The sequence below is a fragment of the Centroberyx gerrardi genome, chromosome 15 (assembly GCF_048128805.1).
Source record: "Centroberyx gerrardi isolate f3 chromosome 15, fCenGer3.hap1.cur.20231027, whole genome shotgun sequence".
Taxonomy (NCBI): Eukaryota; Metazoa; Chordata; class Actinopteri; order Beryciformes; family Berycidae; genus Centroberyx; species Centroberyx gerrardi.
Genome location: NC_136011.1, coordinates 12693109 through 12713658, shown reverse-complemented (window position 1 = coordinate 12713658; position 20550 = coordinate 12693109). Strand labels below are relative to the sequence as shown.

The window sequence follows — 20550 nt, the reverse complement described above, 5'->3', positions numbered from 1 at the left end:
AGATAAATAATTGTTAATTATATTCTGTAGTGATGCAACCCTGTACTCCTTACCCTTTACCTGTACTCTTGTAATACCTGACTATAACTTCTTGAAAATTGCTGTGAACTAAGTCATACTATATATATATATATATATATATATGTCTGGCAGCTTCTCTCTCTCCCTTTTTTCTTTTTTTTTCTCTTCTTCTCTTCTCTTTTTCTTCTCTTTGTCTGTTATCTTTTGTCTTATCTTGTTTACATGTGTCTTGAATATAAAACTGAAAAGCTGAAAATAAAATATTTAAAAAAAAAAGAAAAAAAGAATGTATTTCTACTTGCAAACATAAATCTACACAACTATGATCCTATTCTCACAGGCTAAACCATCTGTAGCCTAACTGTATATGACAGAAATATGATAGAAATAATGACCTGATTCAATGAGCACTAATAGCAGTCGAGTGTTCCATGGAAATGTGCAATTAGGACTATTTTCGACATTTTTGTTGCTGATGTTGAGCGGGGTAGGAACACGCTGCCGATCAAAACAGAAAAAAACCTATATAGTAAGTTGCTAGTAGTGTATTGTTTTATGTTTTCTAATTGTATCTTTCTTTCATTTTATCCCATCCTCAGCAATGACACCTCTTACACATAGTAAGTGGCAAGAGTACAATACGCACGGTGACCACAGTGACCACAGATGGGAAAAGGCTAAGCCCACACAGGCAGGGAGCCTGAGATATTTGGGAAACATGAGACAAACAAAATGCACTGGTTAGAATTATCAACTGGAGATGGATTGATTTCTGGTAACCTGCGGAGCGACTTCTGTGTGACTGATGTATTCTCCATTCTGAGACACAGGGGCGCAAAGTGGGTCCAAAATTAACTTGCACTCCTACTAAATGAAATCCACAGTCACATGACTCTGCTGCCATTGTGAATAGAACTTTAAAGGTGACAAAATTGTGGTTTCACAGGCAGTAAAACAAATAGGCTATTTTAAATGGTTGAAATGAACTCACATTTTTAAGAAAATTACTAAACACAAGCTCTACAAGCTGTACTGGGAATGGTAAAGGCTACTTAGGAATGGGATAGTCTAAAGGTGGATCTGTCCTAAAGGCATTATTATAGAATTCTATGTTTGTCTGGGTCATTTATTTGATAACGGCCCACTCTGTATTGCCCAGTGTATAGAAATAAATATGGCAGTATTCACTGGTTTGAGTGCCTTCCAGAGATGGAAAGCAAATGGATGCAGTACACACCAAACTTTCTTCTGACAACAAAACCAATTTGCATTTTGTTAGCAGCACATTTTGTTTTCAACACCCAAGATTAACCAAACCTAAAACAAAACAATTTATCTACCTCAGAATGAAAATATTTTGCAAAGGATTCACATGTTACATGACATGTACCTTCGTTTCTAAGACTAACTCAGCAATAATGCAATCATTTAATGCAGGCACAGTCAAAAGACACATTTAAGCAAGGCATAGTCAAATATACTGCCTATCTCTAATTGATTGGGAAATTAACTACCTCTACTTCAATGTTTCTGCATGAACCTTATGCTATATTTTATTGCATGCTTGACATTTAAACCCAGTATCAACACTCACTAGCTGTTGTAATTGCTATCCAATTCTATGTCTGGGAGAGTGTTTATGTCCCAACACAATGAATCATTTGACTGAAAATAAAGGAGGTTTCCAGTGCAATAAAAGACCCCATTATAAAAAAAAATATATATATACACACTGTATATATCTAAATAAGCTAAATATAAAAATAAAAGAATATCTTATAGATTCTGTGTTTTCAAGGTCACTCTCTGGTTCCTAGCTTATAATATAAATTGCATTTTACAAACTAAATAGCAAATGTTCACTTTAACAGAATAATTAGCATTCAACTTAGAGCAAATTGAGTTTGAGAGAATTTTCTCCTATTCTGGCAATTAAGTAAGGTCTATAAATCCAACTGCCAATTCTCATTTACAGAGCATCATCTTGGTAGTTGGTGATTATTCTGCTTTTAAAAGCCTGTTCCTAGCCAAAAGCATTATGTGGATAGAACATTATATAATTATTCCATATTAGTCCTATTTAGAGCTGAAGAAAAGGTATAATGGCATGCACAGTTCTCTAGTCCAAAGCGTGAGGAAAACACATATTTGGCTACCAATGAGACTTACTGTAAAATACTGGAGATTCATAGCAAGTGATGACAAAATGTGAGTCTAGATGGAGAAGTGGTTATTACAGTCTATGGGGGAAACAGGGGAAAATGTGAGTGTTGGCATATATAATAAGGAATGAGATAGTGTTAAACTCCTTGTTTGTTTGCTTCAACCCTTTGTAAGGAGCCTCATAATTCAACGCACCTTTGTCTCTGTCCTCAGCAGGCTTTAAAACCATTTCTTGTCTCATAACTAAATCTGACAATGCTTTTGGAGTGTTGTACTGCATCATATCCTCTCAACCACCAAGGGCCTGACTTGAGCATTAGGCAAATGAATAAATTATTGTGATAAAGCTCACTGGAATAGGTATGATGTATATTCACATTTGTGTTTTCATGGTTGATTTACTGTAATAAGTGTTGGCACGCAGAAAGCAAGAGGCCACCTAATGCATTAGTAAATGTTTGTCGTTGGTATTAATTCATCTAATAAATAATGAATGATGATAAAGATCACTGAAGAGATCTTGTGCACCACTGTTGCATAAGAAATGTGTTTGTCTCAACACTGTCCTTGCTTTCCTCCAGTGTAAACTTGTTTTGAGAGGGATCAATTGTTAATATGTTGTAGGTTCTTCCCACCGTTGGACTGGTAAGGCAGTGTGTAACCAGCGCTACCTTACTGTACCAGCAGGGACTTACCTTCAGGCGCATCGGCATCACAGATCTTGGTGGTCCCAGAGGTAGAATTCCCAGATGTGGGACCTGCTGAGGGCATCTGGCTCTGATAAAAAAATAAAAAAATAAATAAATAAAAAACACAAAAGGCATGTATCTATTTAGCACATAGAAAACTACAAACTACTGCATAGGGTGCAAAGATGTATAGGCTTGAAAAAAGGGACATCAAACAATATCTATAACCTAATATAATACCAAATACCAACAACCTATTTCTCTTAAGTGATGAAATGATCTTTAAGCTTTACAAAGTGATATATCAGTGCAGAGTTTGGTTCCAGAAAATGCTGTAAGTCTTGGCATGGATGAATCTTGCATTAAACATCATTCAGATCCCACTAGAGCCAAATAAAGACATTTTATCGATGGATCTGCAAATGTAAGTGTAGATTCAAATGAAACACAATCAATAGATAAAGAGAAAGCGATTTAGTCAGTTTAAAGGTTAATAGTCTGGTTAATACTTATTAAGAGTTTGCTGAAGGAGTTTAAGGGCCTCAAGTTTTAATACTTTGGGACAGCTTATTAAGAATTTGCTGAAGGAGTTTAAGGGCCTTAAGTTTTAATACTTTGGGACAACTTATTAAGAGTTTGCTGAAGGAGTTTAAGGGCCTTAAGTTTAAGTTAAGTTTAAATACTTCATTTTTCTGCTGCACTGCACACTAGACAAATCAGGGGGCTGGTATACATGACACTGAGAGATAATGGATTAGACTGGGTAAAGGGATGAGCAGCAGTTAGAAATATGCCATGTTTACCCTGTGAGTCATATGGAGTTAGTCTTTTAAAAAGGTTCTTTGCTCCAATTTAAAAAGATAAAGGCTGTTTCAGCAAAAACAACACCTACTCTCTGCATGGATGGTTCATTTCAATTATGTCCTTTAAATACATTCTTTGAAAAATACAGATACAAGGGTGCATCTAAACCACACGCACACGCACATGCACACGCACACACACACACACACACACACACACAGAGCAGGGCTATCACAGATCACAGGGACGGTGGACTGTCATACAGTAGATACACACAGTGACAGCCTAACAGACAGACAGAATCAAAATATCTAGAAATGCATTGATTGGTATGCAACATATCGAGTTGTCCTCACCTGTACAAGATATTTCTGGCTGCCATACATGACATATTGCGGGGCAAGGCTATAAATCATGTAGCTGGTGTGAAGAACAATCAAGAGAAGGATCATACAGAGGAAGAGAAGAGCCTGGGGACGGGTTCTCTTAGGTCTTATTTTGTATAGCTGCAAAAGAAAACAGTGTTGCTGTGTAATGACGTGCGTTTGTAAGAATGTTGAAGACAGCATGTTCAGAACAAAGCATATGACAGCATACATGGTGAAAAACAAATAATTTTGCCCTTCACTATCTTACAATAACAGAATATAACTTGAAAAACAAATTCACAAGTGAAGCCTTCCTACCCTTATCCAGAAGAACCAGATGCCCATGTTGCGAATGCCGGCCATGGACGTGAGTACAAAGTACATGGTGATGACTGTGATCAGGATGTAATCCAATGGGAAAACCTGCGACACCAGAGACAGGCTTCAGCTGCATCTCTCATGCACACACATCACATATAGGGGTCGTTATTGCTTTCTGCGGGCAAGCACACTCAGAGCATAAACATTGAAGAGACAGGCTGCTTTGGAGCCATTACAAAATGAGCAATTATTATCAATACCACAGAAAACTTTGCGTAGGCCAATTAATCTTGAGCACATCTGAGTTTGTTACTGTGCAGTGTGGTCAGACAATGAAAAGAGGGTTTGAATACAAGAGCACAGCACTGTCAACATTTACCAGTACACAGCATCTGATGGCATCGCTGAATTAGGCCCACAGCATTTCCAGGCTCAACAAGCGTCCCACAACCACTCCCCCCCACACCCGATCTCAAAAGTGAGCAGAACTATGCTCATTTACACTAAAAGAGAGGTTAAGAGTTTGCCCTAACGCCCTAATCAGTGTAAAAGTTATTTACAGATGTAGTCTACACATGAATGCATAGTGGAAATTACGCATAATTATTGAGTATGTTATCTTTCATATCCTGCAATGTTCTGATCAGATGCCTAAAACATATCCCATTCTTGACATGGTACACTGAATTCAAGTGTCTTTAGTGATTAAATAGGAAGGTCATACTTCTAAATACTGGCCTTAGACATGGAATCAATGCCACTATCCAGACGAGCAATACTTAAATGGGCTGAGCTGTCAGTCATTTTTTTCTCTAAAACCTGGTGTAGAATAATAAGTTCAACAGTGGATGTTATGTTCAGCTCCCAGACCTCCAGCAATGACCCGGAGTCATAAGAGCTGCTGAAAAGCTGTGGCACTGAATTAAAATTCTGTCAGTCACAGAGTTCCTTTAAAAATATTTTCAATATAGTTTTGTTTTACACCATTGCGCTTTAATATGTAGAATTTAAGACTCTGTGGGTTATCGTTTTACAAATATAAATTCTAACAAAAGGCAAGGAGGCTGCTTGTATGAAAATGATATGGATACTGTTCAGTTTCAATTGACAGATTAAAGCTTTGAAATGATGAGAATGCAGTCAGTGCAATATTTGAACGAGTTTCAAATTGAATGGAATCCTACCAACAGTGAAACATAATGTGACTTTGAATAAACCTAGCATCACACACACAATGAACAACAATTTATGTGGGTCTAAGGCAGAGAAATGATTGAAATGTGACCTGTATTTTCCTTAAAAAAATAAATAGGGAATAATAGAATGTTAGGGAAAGGGTAGAAATGACATTTTGATTCAATTAACCACCATCCATGAGTGTGCATTCTTACATATGTCTTTTTTGTATAAACTCAGTGAGGAAGGTATCGTATCATAATCCATCTTCGATCAGCCTCTTCTTGCCGCACAGTATGTGGTCAACTTCTCCTCCAAGATTTTCCATAGATCCCGTTTGAACTCAAGATCCAAGCAAATGAAAATGAATGACAGCAACGTCTTGAGGGAGTTCGGACTAGCCAAACATTCGCTTTCTGGTGATCTAGTACTCATAACTTATTGTTTATTAATTCAATTATTAACTAAATAATTAAAATCAGGTTACCATTTTATTATCTATAGTAATATTTTATTAGCTGTAGTAATACACTCTTGATTACTGCTTAAATGACCACTAGTTTGTACAACAAGCCCTATTAAAATGCCCACGGATCACTTTGGCTGAGCGGACCCCAGAGTCATAACCTGAGATGAGGTCAGACTGACAGAATTCCATTAAAATGAATGAGACGTGCCACAGCAGTAATCTCTCTCTAAAAACTGTAAAACGGTTATTGCTTTATCATCCATCATTGATCAATTTTAATAAAGCAGGAATTGTTGCCAGTGATGATGTAAACAGGCTCACCTTGTGGAGCTGTTAACTGAATGTGAGGGATTTTGATGTAAAGAAGGGGTCCAACTAGGCACACTGGCACATGGCCTATTTTCTGCACAGCCATGGGTGTCAATGGGGTATGGAAAGGTATGGCACTCGCCACACCTGAGGCTGACTCCAAATCTGATGTTGTATTTCTTATCTTTAGAACGGAGCTGACCACAGCTGACTGTTTTGCGGTCATCGGCCATCAACAGCCAATCAAATATGTGTGTTTCCTTACCGATGTGATTCAGTTCTATGAACAACAGTTCCGCCTTGCTGGTGCAAAATGGCCGAGAAATTAATTGCAGCCATTCAAAGCTTCCCAGTTCGCTACAACTTATATTTGAAACACTACAGGAATAAATATCTCAAACACGAAGATTGGAGAACAACTGCATCCATCTTGGGGGTCGACGGTAAGCCTGACAGTAACTTTGTTTTTTTCTGTTTATTTTTGATTAATACTACCTAATTAGTTCTTGCCAGCTAACAATGTTAACTGTAAAAATACGATTTGTCCTGTTCAAAACTCTTTAGCTGCCACTAGACCACAACATGAATGCAACTGGAGTCTCTTTGTGGTACTTTGTGGCACTGTTTTGGATGCTTTGTGGTATACTTTGTGATTCTTAGCGGTAGCCTTTATGGTTTTTTGTGGTACTGTGTGGTACTCAGTGGCATCTAAAACTTTTCACAGTGAGGTTTTGTTGCCTTAAAAGGTATGTTTATGGTTTAATGTACTTAGATGTCATATAATGATACAATTGATTTCAGTACGCCCTTAACCGCAAGCAAAACGGCACATAAACAGAGTTAAGTTAGAATAATAATTTCTGGTTAATAAAATGATAATGAATTTTTAGCGACTAACATTAGATTTGCATTTTGGAGTTCTTCGTGACCTATCCATGTAGGACTGGACCTAATATTGGTGATTAAATTTCAATACATCATTTGATGCTGACAACTGGCAAGTATGCAAGGAGTGCTAAGGTAATTTTCACTTACAGTTTCCATGGCTGGGTCCAGGTTTTCTGTTACTTATAACAGATTATTTGTCTTTGTGCAATGGCCTTGGATACAAGTGGTTTCAGAATGGCAACCAGATAGCTTATGATGCAGTTTTTGTGGACTGTGTCACAGAAGTGTTGATTCAATTCTGTGTTGGTATTTGAGCCAATAGTTTTATGGGGTCTATTCTGTAAGTGTCTGTCTATCCTTGTCGTTGACCCTTGAATTGCAACCACTGTTCCTCTTCGCCAGCACCATCTGTTTGTGTTTGCTGTATGTTGCCATGACTTTCGACCCTGTTCCCCCTTGTCACATTGAATAATTTTGAAGTTTTTGTGACTACGAAATGCAAAATGCACTTGTGAGTGCAATTAAGGGAGCAACTATTTGGCCTCTTTGGAATTCTGTTAGTTATCTCATGTTACTTGGAAAACTTACATATACAAGTGGTGATTATCAGGCTTCATTTCTTCTTTTAAAGGTGACACATATTGCTAATTGGCGTTTAAATTAATATGCCATGCTTTTATAGGTGCTTTTGTAATTGTTATTGTCTTTTTCATGTGATGTTTCTCTAATTTTGTTCATGTATATTGAAGCACACACACGCTTCAACTTTCCAACAGTAGTATGATATGCACTGAAAAATAACTCAAAACAAAGCTTTTACATGATGCTTAATTATGATGAGATGATTATTGAAACAAGAGGCCAATTCTCTTTCAGGCAAGAAAGATGTGAGGATACTCACAGGTTGTAAGGCTAAGAGAAGTTCATTCAGAGGATTGGTGAGGTTGGTGCCAAAGATAATGAATCCGGAGCTGATGCCAGCAGAGTGGAGGGCTTTATCCAAACTGAAACACACAGAAACAACTTCAATTTGAGTTGGAATCTCCAACGTTACAAACATGATTAATATACCTAAATGTAACCATTGCACTGTACAGAAAGTTGTTACACTCCCTGCCTATCACTGCATACATTTGATGTGCAATTTAGATTGTATAAATAAGTATGATGTTACAGGACATGTCATGACTTACTTTGAAATGAACAGGGCAACAGTGAACAGCAGCGCCACCAGGATGAAGAAAATGCCCATCAATATCTGCAAAAGAAAAAAACATAAATAATGATATGTATCCCAGTGTTTCCCATACATACTAGGCTCCGCCCAGGAAGTTTAATTCCTGCCCAGGAAGATTTTTTAATTTTAATTTCAAGTTTGTCAAATTGACATCACAGTATAAAGAGCAGGCTGTGCAACTGTCATTTTGCAATGCACAGACCAGTAGAGCTTTAGGTACCTGCATCGCCTGACTGATCTACTAATCACTTCCCATCCAACATACCAAGCCTATCCTGTTTGGGGGCGGTCAGAGAGAAATTTTGTATCTGTCAAAAATGGATTGAGCCAATGTGTTCTCTATGTCGCTGATACGTTGACAGATAATGGAGGGAACTGAGGGCTGTCCACATTTTTTCGTACGTCAAATGTTAAAACCATTTGAACTTTTTTTGGACCGCACTACACATACAGCAACTGTTAACTGTACGTAACTATTCACTAGCCTATCAGAGAGGGCCAAGGTGGAGCTTGTCTTTTCTCTCTTGATTTTCAAAACAGAAAAGCAACTAATTTCACAGTTTTCTCGTCTGTGAACCAGAATGGCAATAGGAAGGAGCTTGTGCTAATCGAGATCCATGTTTCTGTGTTCACAGATTATCCACACATTTTAATTTTTTTAAACACCTCGCAGTGTGACAGATCCATATATGAACTTCATGTGTTTCATCCGTTTCTGTCTGGCCACCCTGCAAATTACTGAGGCGGGCAGAGCACAAGACAAGGTACAGAGTGGTACAGCCACAGTGACAAAAGGTACAACTCTGCACCTTGTTTTCTCACAGTACCTGCCTGCAGTCATCTCCAACAAGCCTAATGACAGACATATATTCCAATTAATTTTTTATTATAGCTGATACTGACTCCTCTCCAGCCGGCTCGTTTTTAACAGTTATTTTGTTTTTTAATGAGGAGCCTTGTAGTTACACATCAGACTTCTGCACTCATTCTACCCCATAACTACAGATTCAACCCTAACAGAGGGAATCTACTAGAAGGCATCTACTGGACCTGCAAATGTAACCTTTCGGTCATGTCTTCTGTCAAGGCGAGACCATATGGCTTGGCCAGCCACAGTCTGGCACTGTTGCCCAAGGTGACAGGGGGAAGCAAAGGCACGGCCCAGAGAGAGTAGGCAGGTTGCAACGAGGGAGGCAAAAGGGGGTGACAGGCAAGAAGACAAATAAACCCTTCCAACTGCTAGCCTTCAAGTGGCCTTTACAGCTTAAAATGTGTCTGAAATGTCTCTTATCAACTACAGTCAAAACATTAAACACAAACAGGCAAACACATCTATAATATGTGCCAGATACTGAGACACACACAATTCCTAGACAGTGCAGAAGGTTGCATGTCATTGGAACATGAAAACAGCACCTTTCAGTGTAAGCCATATCATGTTCTAGCATTACAACATGCAACACTACTCTGGTACAACCACAGAGTCAACTTCCCATAATTAGATATCTTAGGATAAGATTGGTAGCAGATGAAAATGTGAACAATCAAATGTTTATCGCATATACCCATCCAAGCACACTAGGGTCTCTCACATATCTGTGTCAATCTCTAGAGGCAAACTGTAATTATGAGAAAATAATTGTCATTACAAAAAAATATCAATCATTTAACAAAACAAAGAAAGATTCAGCTATGACAAAGCGTCCTTTGATGTCATATTCCATTCTATGAGTGATTCTCTGAGCATCATTCATAATCACATTCAGACACTGACAATCAAGACACATTGTCTCTAATATTGCCTATAGATATGCATAACTAAATCTAAACATAGGTTGCCAGGCAGAGGGAAACAACTACAGTCATACAACTGTACTGACTTAAAAATAAATAAATAAATTTAAAAAAAGAGGCAAAACCACATACAGAGACACCTTGGTTTGCAGCAACCGAACTGTGAGCAGCTGACTGTGGGCTGATATGAAAACAACAGCTAGAGTTAGAGAAATACCGGTGCCACTGCTCCGGAGGAATCACTCCCCATAGTTTGGCTTATCACTCCACACCGGTGCCTGAGCATACAGTAAATAAATCTCCCAACTCATTACTGGGTAAATTTGAGTCTGGGGACTGTCATTAGCAGTCGCCCCCTAAAGACAGCCTGTTACAGACATTGGTTTAAGATGTCATTAAAGGTTTGTGCATGCCTGTAATGCTGTAAACTACCAGAAAATGAATAGCAGTGGGAATGTGACATGTGTACTAGGAGAATGATGTTGGAACATTCCTCAGAAAGTACTGTACAATGCACAGCTATGAGCATGAGCGAGGACAAAAAGGATTATTATTCCTTGGGTCACAGGAAAAAAGATTATCACAGCAGTGAGTTATCTCTAATTTGTCTCTACATAACTTTTAACACTTTCCTTGAACTCCAATTTACACGTTGACAACTTAACAAGAGTTTCATATGACCTTAATTTACGACTACCAATTGAACCCTTTACTTTGCTTGCTTTTACTAGCTGTTCATGTAATACTTAAATGAGAGACATTCCGGTGACAACTCTCATGTTCAAATATGATGTAAACAATGTGTTATAGACTGGTGTTCAAGGAAATTATTACCAAAATCCTACTTCAGAATCACCAATAAACTCCTATTACTGAAAAGTAATAGGATATAAACAATATCCAGTACAGAAATAAAGATATAACATTAATAAAGTACTAAATGAGAAGATTTGGAAAAGTCAATGTTTAAGTTGCAGTAAATGTTAAATATTTATGGAAAAGTCATTGACGTATGTTCAATTATACCATGGAAATTGTAAGAATAATGGCTCATACATTTAAAATAATCATGTTATGTTGACTTAACATTCATATGTCAGCAGTAAAACGTCCTTTGTTGCATGTATTGTTGTCTTGGAACATGGATGAAGTAATTGTTTATTACTTCATGGGGAAAAGGCATAATAATGGGGTGGAAATGGTGGGATGCAACCACTGGCTGTTTAGGTTTTCACTTTACCTCCTTACTGGTTGCTGATACATTTCCTAAATACTAAGTATCATTCGACTCAGCAAATGTTTCGCACGGGAATCTGACCTTCCATTTCCCCAAAGGAGCTGGCAGTCGGTCAACTCTTAACTGCTTTTTTAGCCCATCCCTTTACCACACACACACACAACCTGCCCCTCGCAACTCATACAGTCTCTCTGTGTCCCACGTGGGCAAAACAGCAAACAAACAGTAGCTAACTCACACACAAGAAGCACGTCAAGCCCCTAGTTTTGAGAACTGCCCTTGAGTGCGATTGGGAAGTAGAAATAAGGAACAATGAAATTAAAGTTGCATATATGAGGTCCAGGTGTCGTTTGCCCAACCTGAAATAGTGCAATCAAAGAGACCTTTGTGGCTGCTTTGGTTTATCCCTGGGGAACCATGAGATCCTGCCTGAGAAATGTGAGACTCCCTGAGAGACTCCAGAGTAAATTAGGTGAAGAGAGTACACTTGGGAATCCTGTAGATATGCAGTTGTGTAAAGTAGAACTAAAAGTAAATCTAGAGCAGAGCAGTCCACATTAGAAGTTGAGGACAAGGAAATGGTTAGGAAGGAACAAGTTAAAGCAATATTCCACTTAGTATTAACATGGGGGTTATTCGGCACTTGACCGCCATGAAAACCATATTATATAAACTACTCACCAAGATCAGATGCAGCTGGGACAAGTTTGTAGCGTCTGTAGCATTTGAATGAGGCCACGAAAACAGCCTGAAAACTTACATTTAACACGTTTGTGAACAGATTCTGTTTTTTTATTCTTAACTTTGGGGAGATCTGTGGTCCTTAGTGTGATTTTGTAATTAAGCTGTGTTTTTTGGGTCATTTGATTGACTATATACCGCTGGTATGAGATCAACAAGGCCCCTAAGCAGTACAATGTTAAGTCAATAGGGGGTTCACAGCTCAGATGAGAACAGCTGTAGATAAACTCGAGCCAGTTAAATCCAAAAGAGCTCTCTTTATATTGTGTGCGATGAAAAATGTCTCGTCATTTTTTTCCTTTGACAAATGACGATGGTGACAGAGATGAATCAAATCACTGCTACAATCCCATGATGTGCTGCTTTGACTTTGTTTGGACTTCATGTGCACAGCCATCACTGAAGAAAACCTTAGCCTCCAGTGTAATTAAAGGCAATGTGAAATTGTCCTCTATTTTTGGGCTTCTACATGTGCAGTCTATAATTTGAGTAATTTGACTTCACTGAGGATCTCTCTTGTTTACAGAGTTTCACTCAAAACAAAATTATTCTTATTCTTGGACTTTTTAAAGTCCAAGAAAAAGTCCAAGAATCTTGGACTTTTTAAAGTCCAAGAATAAGGAAGTTGAAAACTTCTGTAAAATAAAAGGAAGAAAATATCTTTTTATATATCAGCTATAATAAAGGGAAGATTGCAGTGCATACGGCTCAATCAACAGATTGTACACTTGAACACTTTGTAAAAGTATTAATTATTTCATACAAGATAGCTATACAATAAGCTTGAACGTCCAATCATAATTCAGCAAGTATACCACCAAATTGGAGCCTAAAGTTCAAGTGATATACTGCTGGATCATTTACCCTAAGGCTGTATGATTAAAAATTATAATCCTGATTATTTTGCTTAATACTGTGATCACGATTATTAATCATTATTATTTGGGGGAAACTTATTTTTATTGCACTTTTGCACCTTAACATATATTTTAACATAATTTATTTCATTTATTTTCACATATATTTCTTTCACTTTTTTCAGTACAGTTATTCCTCGAAGTAGCAGCAGCTAGAAAGTTTTGTTTTTACTTTCACCATATTACTCTTACTCCACCATGGATGGATAATAATTCATTCATACATAATTCAATCATTGACCCTACTGATCCTAATAGTTAATTCACAGCTGCAGGGCAGGGGTGAGATAAATAATCTTATATCAAAATTGTGAAAATCTGATGGATTAGAGTTTAATTCTCAATCTAACGTAGTTCTCAATTTTCAAAGCCTGGAACTGCTAGTATATTTCTTATGATGTGGAAACCTTAGTTAACTCACTTAATATTAAAGACATCTGTCCAGCTAGCAAAGTCCAGCAGTGTGTCACACAGTAGTTCACAAATGCAGTTAAAACAAGCACAGATCCTGTACAGACCCCCGGCGCATGTTCAATTCTGTGCACTGAAGCACTGCGACACGGTTCAATTACCTAATTCCATAACGTTACTTAAATACCACAAGGTAATAATGTTACCTACCATTAAAGTTTGTAGGGCAGCAGAAGACATGTTACTGTTTTACAAATCCTGTTACTAACACAGGTGAGTTTGGAGCAAATTGTGGTATGTTATCTTTCACACCGGAGACTCTGTGGATTGAGTACAATGCTGCTGGTCTGCTGTCTGTGCATCTCCAAATGACAAACATGACGTGATGCGTGCATCAGAGATCAATTTAGATCAATTTCTATACACTGACCAACTTGATTTTGTGCCTCTGTATGGGAAACACTGCATCTCACAGTGAAAGATGCCCTCTAGAGGCCATCTGACGAAGCGCATCATCTTACTAAGCGTTACCTGACTGACTGACTGACTGACAGCAAAATGGTGACCAGAAAGAGTGTGAATCGGTGCCGCACTGTGCCACTGAGCACACCACATTGGAAACAACTGAGGTCTCTCAATTTATTTTTTTACGGCCTATGATCTTAACTTTCGCGTTAAAAGAGTTAAAAGAGAGGCCAAGACATGTGTTGCTAAATCATGGTGCTTGTGAGATCATATCCAATGTATAAACAACACAGTAGTTTGTATATAATACAATCCAAAATATTACAATCCAAGATATTACTTCTTGTGAGTGTTCTGAGAAGGAAATAATGACAAACAAAGGAAAATGAAATGAAGGCACTGTTGAAATTGGCATATTTCTGTAATCCCATATGCAGGCTCACCTTAAAAGGTCTGAGGGCACTGCCCACTTTAGTGCAACAGTTCCTCTCTGCGATTTCCAGGTGTCTACTCCTGCGCTGGAGGACCTGCAGCTTGCCCTCTAGCTCCTGCAGATTGTGTCGGTCCCTTGAGGACAGAGGACGTCCGTCTATACACTGACAAAAAACATAACAAAACAGAAATGTATTTACATGTTGACTCTTGTCAGGTGAAGACAGTTCATCAAGTATTAAAAATAAACCCTGCAGAAAAACACCCTTAACTGACCTGTCCAGTGAGTGACAGAAATCCCTGTCAGCAAAAATGAATAAACAACCAAAACTGTAATTAACATGCTCTGTGGGTGTAGTTAATATTTGAATGGGTGGATATCACTAATATTAGAACACTGTCCTCTACAGCTTCAGGCTTAAATTATCTGCCAGCAAATAATAACCAATACTATTACATACATTTGGAATGACGATAATAGTTGCTAATTACTCACAATCAGGCTCTGAAAATGTAATTATTAAGTGTTCTGCTTCAAACAAAATTCTACAAAAAATGGCCTATGTTCAACCCTTAAGATAACGTTTCGAAGCTGGTATGAACAGCTTTGGCATAAAGTATTACTAAAACAACCTTGCCTGTATGATTTAAATCTTCTTTTACTCTAGTAATATGTATTTTTCAATATGTAGTCTTAAATACATATACACCTAGTTTTCATTACGTACATCTATGCAGAGGACAGAGGAGGAATGAGGAATGCTGTTCTGTCCTGCTCCACTTTAAGTTGCCACTGGCAACTAACGGATAACTTTAATTGTAGCCTATCTATTTCAGAGTTTGTGGCACCTGCGTTTCAGAGATTGGTGGACAGGGAGAGTGCTAAGCATCCTTACTTTGCAATCAAAGACAGTGGGGCAGGGTAGAAGGATAAGGAGGAGGGGCTGGTCAGCTGGGGGCTGTGCATGTGTATCTTTCAATGAATACATGATTAAACACTCCATGCAGAGAATTGTACTAAGGTGGGGAAAAAACAGCAAGTGTTTCACAACATTTTTGTTCCAAAGGGTCATCAAATTATTGTTTATATAATAATTCATTTTTTCCAGTTCAATTTTTTTTTTGTTTTGTTTCTTTTACTTTTTCTAAGCCTTGTAAATTTTTTGCACTATGTGCTTAATGTAACACACTACCTTTGCAGTATTTCATGTCATTTGGTGAGACCAACCTTGGCTTTCAGCTTCTCAATCTGGTGCTCAACATCCTCAATGTCCTCTGTGTTCTCCAGGCGTTCATACACCACGCTTCGTGTGCCTTTTATCAGATTCAACGGGAGCACAGACATGCCGTATGCCTGAAAGACAGTGTAAAACCACCATTAAAATCACACATTAGAGTCAGAGTGGGATGGCACATATGGCTGGTTACACGTGCATCCACCCACACATACACACCCCTGCTTGATGACAAAAACACTGCAATGTGTAACAAATGACAACAGTTAAATGAGGGTAAACAAACACACACAGAACAAATCATATAGTTCCTGGCCTCCATTTTTGGCAGAAAAAAAAAAAAAAAGTTAAAAAATACTGAAATTTGTATTTGTGCTAGAGTTTATTGGTGAATTTGCAGCAACCATTTTGTGTGGATATGACATTGGCTTATACCACCCTGATGCAATTTACAGCTTAACAGTGCCCCCATGTGACAGCACTACTCTCCATCCAAGATCTGATGAAATTTCAGTAGAATGGTTGGAGAAAATAAATAACAGAAAAAAAAAGTCTGAGTTGGGGGAGGGCGCATCAAGGTGCCATACATGCCATACATGCCATACGACAAAAAAATGTAGATCAAGCTTTCACTTAAATGAACAAACATCAAAAGTGATTTCCTTGCCGCTAGATAGGGAGAGAGAGAGAGAGAGAGAGAGAGAGAGAGAGAGAGAGGGAAGGAGAGAGGGAGAGTGGGAGAGAGACAGAGAGAGACAGCGAGCGAGAGAGACGGGAGCAAGAGAGAGAGAGTGAGAGAGAGAGGGAGGGAGAGAGGAAGAGAGGGAGAGTGGGGGAGAGAGAGAGAGAGAGAGAGAGAGAGAGAGAGAGACAGCGAGCGAGAGAGACGGAGAGTGGGAGAGAGAGAGAGAGAGAGAGAGCGAGCGAGAGAGACGGGAGCAAGAGAGAGAGAGTGAGAGAGAGAAATACGTGCACACGATTCAAAAGGCGCATCCCAGTATCAGTGGGCTTGGGGAGTCTCCTGCCAGGCACAATATGGGATGTTTGAACTTTAATTAAAAATGAGGGACATCTCTAATATGGGGAAAGAGACCAATCAATACAAGATGAAAATAAAAGCAGTAGGCCAGTGCTGTCTTGCTCTCCCTGTGCTCTGTCTTGCCTTTACCAACTTGGAGCCATGCCATTTTAAGGGCTCATAATAAAACAAAGGGGCCTTTTGTGCAATGATACCTTCAGCCCTGTCAAAAGATGCTGGCCTCTTTCTTCTGTTTTTCAAGTGGGGAAATGCTGGAGCCTATATTTTTTCCTAAAACAACTTTTACTAGTTTCTGAGTGTTAGGTAGCATTAAGAGAGTCACATGGGATACTAAGTCAGGCTAGACTATTATTAGTCTCTGCTGTGGATCTCTGCTACGGGCGATGTCGCCTCCTGCAATGAATCATGGAGCTCTTAAGGCCGAAGCATGTCCCGAATATCAAACACACTCATAAAAGGAAAACCTGTCCCAGATCCCAAGAGAAACATTTCCCCTCCCCTCCACTGCGATACTACACATGAGAGAAATACAAACCAAAACACAGGTGTCCCTCTCTCCACTCCGCTGGAATGTACATACTTAGTTTAGACATAATCATGAGTGCTCATTAAACTTGTTGTAAAACCCGCTGTGGTCAGTAATAACCAGGAATAGCTTAGATCGGGGTGGTTGGGGCGGGAGGGATCTTTCAAAGACAGTCATGTGACTGTGGAGCGGGAAGGGAGAATTAGATGGTCATAGGTCCCCTACACAAGCCTCCTCTTTGTTGCTCTGTCTACTTATGCTAGCGGAGCCAAAAGGGAGGAAGGAGAGGAGGTTGTCCCCTACATCTTCAATACCTTTTGATAAAGAGGGCTACTACAGTATAGCCTTGCTAATCCAAACTCTTCAGGAATAGAGGCGCTTTAGACCAGGTGGTTTTCAGATAACTCAACTAAATGAAATAGCCAGGTAAAGCTAAGCCTATTCAAAATATAAAACCTGAAACATGGATTTCCAAATATCCTGCGAGGTCTGCAGCACTGCCACATATGTTAGTTCCCTTTGATAGATAGGTCAGTTTGGAGTCGGTTAGTTCAGGACAATCTTCAGGACAATCTTGGCACTGTGTCTGCTAATGTAAAATCTGGTACTAGAAGTCAAAGGGTGATTTTTGATTGAGACCTTAACTTTGATGAACGGGTCAAAAGGGTTGTACAATCATGCTTTCTCCACCCAGGAAACATTCATAAAGTAAGGCTTTCTTTTTTGTGGCATCCTAGAGAAAGTGCCCCATGCTTTCATTTCTTTTCATCCAGATTAAAGAAATCTATATTTCCCCATCTTCAGCATACCCAAAATGCTACAGTAAGGTCTTTAAGCAGTACTGGGAAATGTGGTCACAGCACAACTATTTTAGCCTCTACTTTGGTCGTTGGTTGCCTATGGGTTGTAGAGTTGATTTTAAGATTTTACTGATCATGTGCAAAGCTCATCTCGTGTTGGCCTCTGGGTACATTTCAGACCTTTTAATTTCTTTTGAGCTGGAGTACAGACTTAGACACTTGGCCGGGGCCTTTTTGGTTTCCAGGTCTAGACTGAAAACTGATAGTGATAGTGCTTTCTTTATCAGAGCCTCTCAACTTTGGAGCAACCTGATACAGGTCAGGCAAGAGAAATTTAGCAACTTATTTAAAATCATTTGCTCTTTTTAAAATCTGAAGGGCTGAAACCCTATTTTGTTAATATTCTGATTCTGATTCTTCGTCTTCTTCTTCGCTAAAAAGATCTGTACCTCAGTGACGCAAGTCCTAGAGCAACCAAATTTGGTGAATAGGTTTCAAAACCCCCACTACTCAGGTAACAAAAATTACACCGATCGGCCAGATGGTGGCGCCTTAACAGGCGACCTTACGTTTTTGCCAATAACTCCTGAACAGTAAGGTCTACAATGTTTTTTCCCCCTCAGATTCCTTGGCTCAAGCTGAATCCATTGCACATATGGATTTTCATTTCTGCCATGATAGTTTTTCTCCCAATCCAATCAACAAAATTTTGTATAGCATATATGGACTTCGTATATTATGACTATTACCCAGAGTTTTGACAATCCAAACTGTGTGGCCATTGTGCATAAATGAAGTTGATGGTGAAGACACGCAAACAATAAGTGAGGTATAATTTCTAAACGCTTTATGCTAGAGCAATCACACTTCAGATACATATTTGGGATTGACCCCAATGTGTGCCAGACCACATATGGTCATGATCCATAGCGCCACCTTCAGCCTAAACTTGCATTGCAACAATTTTTGAAAGTTTGACTCAAATTTGAAGTTGACTCAATCACCAAATTTGACACACAGCATGACTAAGCTGCCTACATCATGCCTCTTTCACAGATTTTTGATAATCATAACAGTTTGGCTGTGACACATGAATAAAGTTGATGGCGAAGTTGCACAAAAAGGAAGGGAGGCATAATTCATAAATGCTTCATGTTAGAGTAATCAAATTTGGTAAATAGGTTTCAAATCTCCTTCACTACTGACATAAAAATTATCCACATCAGCCAGATGGTGGCGCTATACCATGCAACTTTACCAGTATGCCAACATGCCAATAACCCTTAAACCATAAGGCCTAGAATAAGATGAGATGGCCATTACAAAACACTGATTTTGTGTTCCCGCAACCATTTCTGTGTTGATTTTGATGTATGTTTGGGGTCATTGTCTTGTTGAGAGATCCATCTACGGCCAAGTCTCAACCTCCTAGCAGAGGCTACCAGGTTTTGGGCTAAAATATCCTGGTACTTAGTGGAATTCATTATGCCATCGATCTTAACAAGAGCCCTTGGACCACTAGCAGCAAAACAGACCCAAAGCATCAATGATCCACCACCATATCACATTTTACTGTGGGTATCAGGTGCTTTTCCTTGTATGCAGTCGTCCTTTGTCGCCAAACATGCCGATGGTGTGCATGGCCAAAAAGTTGAATTTTGGTCTCATCTCCAAATATTCCAATTGTAGTTCCAATAGTGCGTGGCAAAGTTCAGGTGCTTTAAAGAGCTTGTTGATACGGAGGTGGTGTCAGTTGATTTTGAAATAACCCCAGGATTTCACTAAACTGTGCAGTTCTGAATCTGTGATCCTTGGGTTCTTCTTTGCCTCCCTCACCATCTTCCTCATTGTGTGTGGGGGCAATATGCACATGCATGCAAATTAGCAACTGCTTCAGACTACTGAAACTTTTTGATTATTGCCCTGACTGTGCTTAATGGAATTTTCAACTGTTTATGTATTTTTTTTTATATTCGTTACCTGATTTGTGTAGGTCAACAACCATCTGTCTCTTCTGAGTTGAAAGGTCTTTGGTTTTCCCCATGGTGATGGATGACAAAGAGATTTTACATGTGTGCAACCTCATATTTATACCCCAGTGAAACAGGAAATGGTGAAAGGCAGCAATACAGTTTCTGGAGACTGAGATCAATTAAAAATAAATAAATAAATAAAAAATAAAATATATATATACATATATATATATATACATATAATATTTCATAACAGACGCCACTTTGGTTTTAATTTAAATATTCTTTAGGGGTACTAATAATTTTGACCCGTTTTTGAGAAAAATACTATTACTCAAAAAAATGTTTTTTTTATATGAATAATTTTTATTAGATGGGATGAGTAGTTCCCCAAATGTCTGAGCAGAAAATTTGAATCATTATGTGCACTGTTAATTTTATACAATCATTTTTGCTCATTTTCATGAACAATGCCAATAATTCTGGAGTTGACATATGGTCTTCCAGATAACGGCTATTACTCAGAGTTTTGAAA

At 38.6% G+C, this 20550-nt stretch overlaps 1 protein-coding gene across 2 annotated transcripts in view; it reads right to left on the bottom strand.

Moving 5' to 3' along the window:
- The window catches only part of lmbrd1 (LMBR1 domain containing 1), a 78389-nt gene that overhangs the window by 14453 nt on the left and 43386 nt on the right, over positions 1 to 20550 (bottom strand). The window contains exons 8-14 of one of the 2 annotated variants that reach the window (XM_071913228.2): positions 15671 to 15796; positions 14454 to 14606; positions 8402 to 8466; positions 8110 to 8212; positions 4364 to 4468; positions 4034 to 4183; positions 2880 to 2961 (exon numbers count right to left, since the gene is read on the bottom strand). In XM_071913228.2, the coding sequence (XP_071769329.1) occupies positions 2880 to 2961; positions 4034 to 4183; positions 4364 to 4468; positions 8110 to 8212; positions 8402 to 8466; positions 14454 to 14606; positions 15671 to 15796 (784 nt within the window). The remainder of the gene's footprint in view (positions 1 to 2879; positions 2962 to 4033; positions 4184 to 4363; positions 4469 to 8109; positions 8213 to 8401; positions 8467 to 14453; positions 14607 to 15670; positions 15797 to 20550) is intronic. The other variant, XM_071913220.2, reaches the window with a different exon arrangement.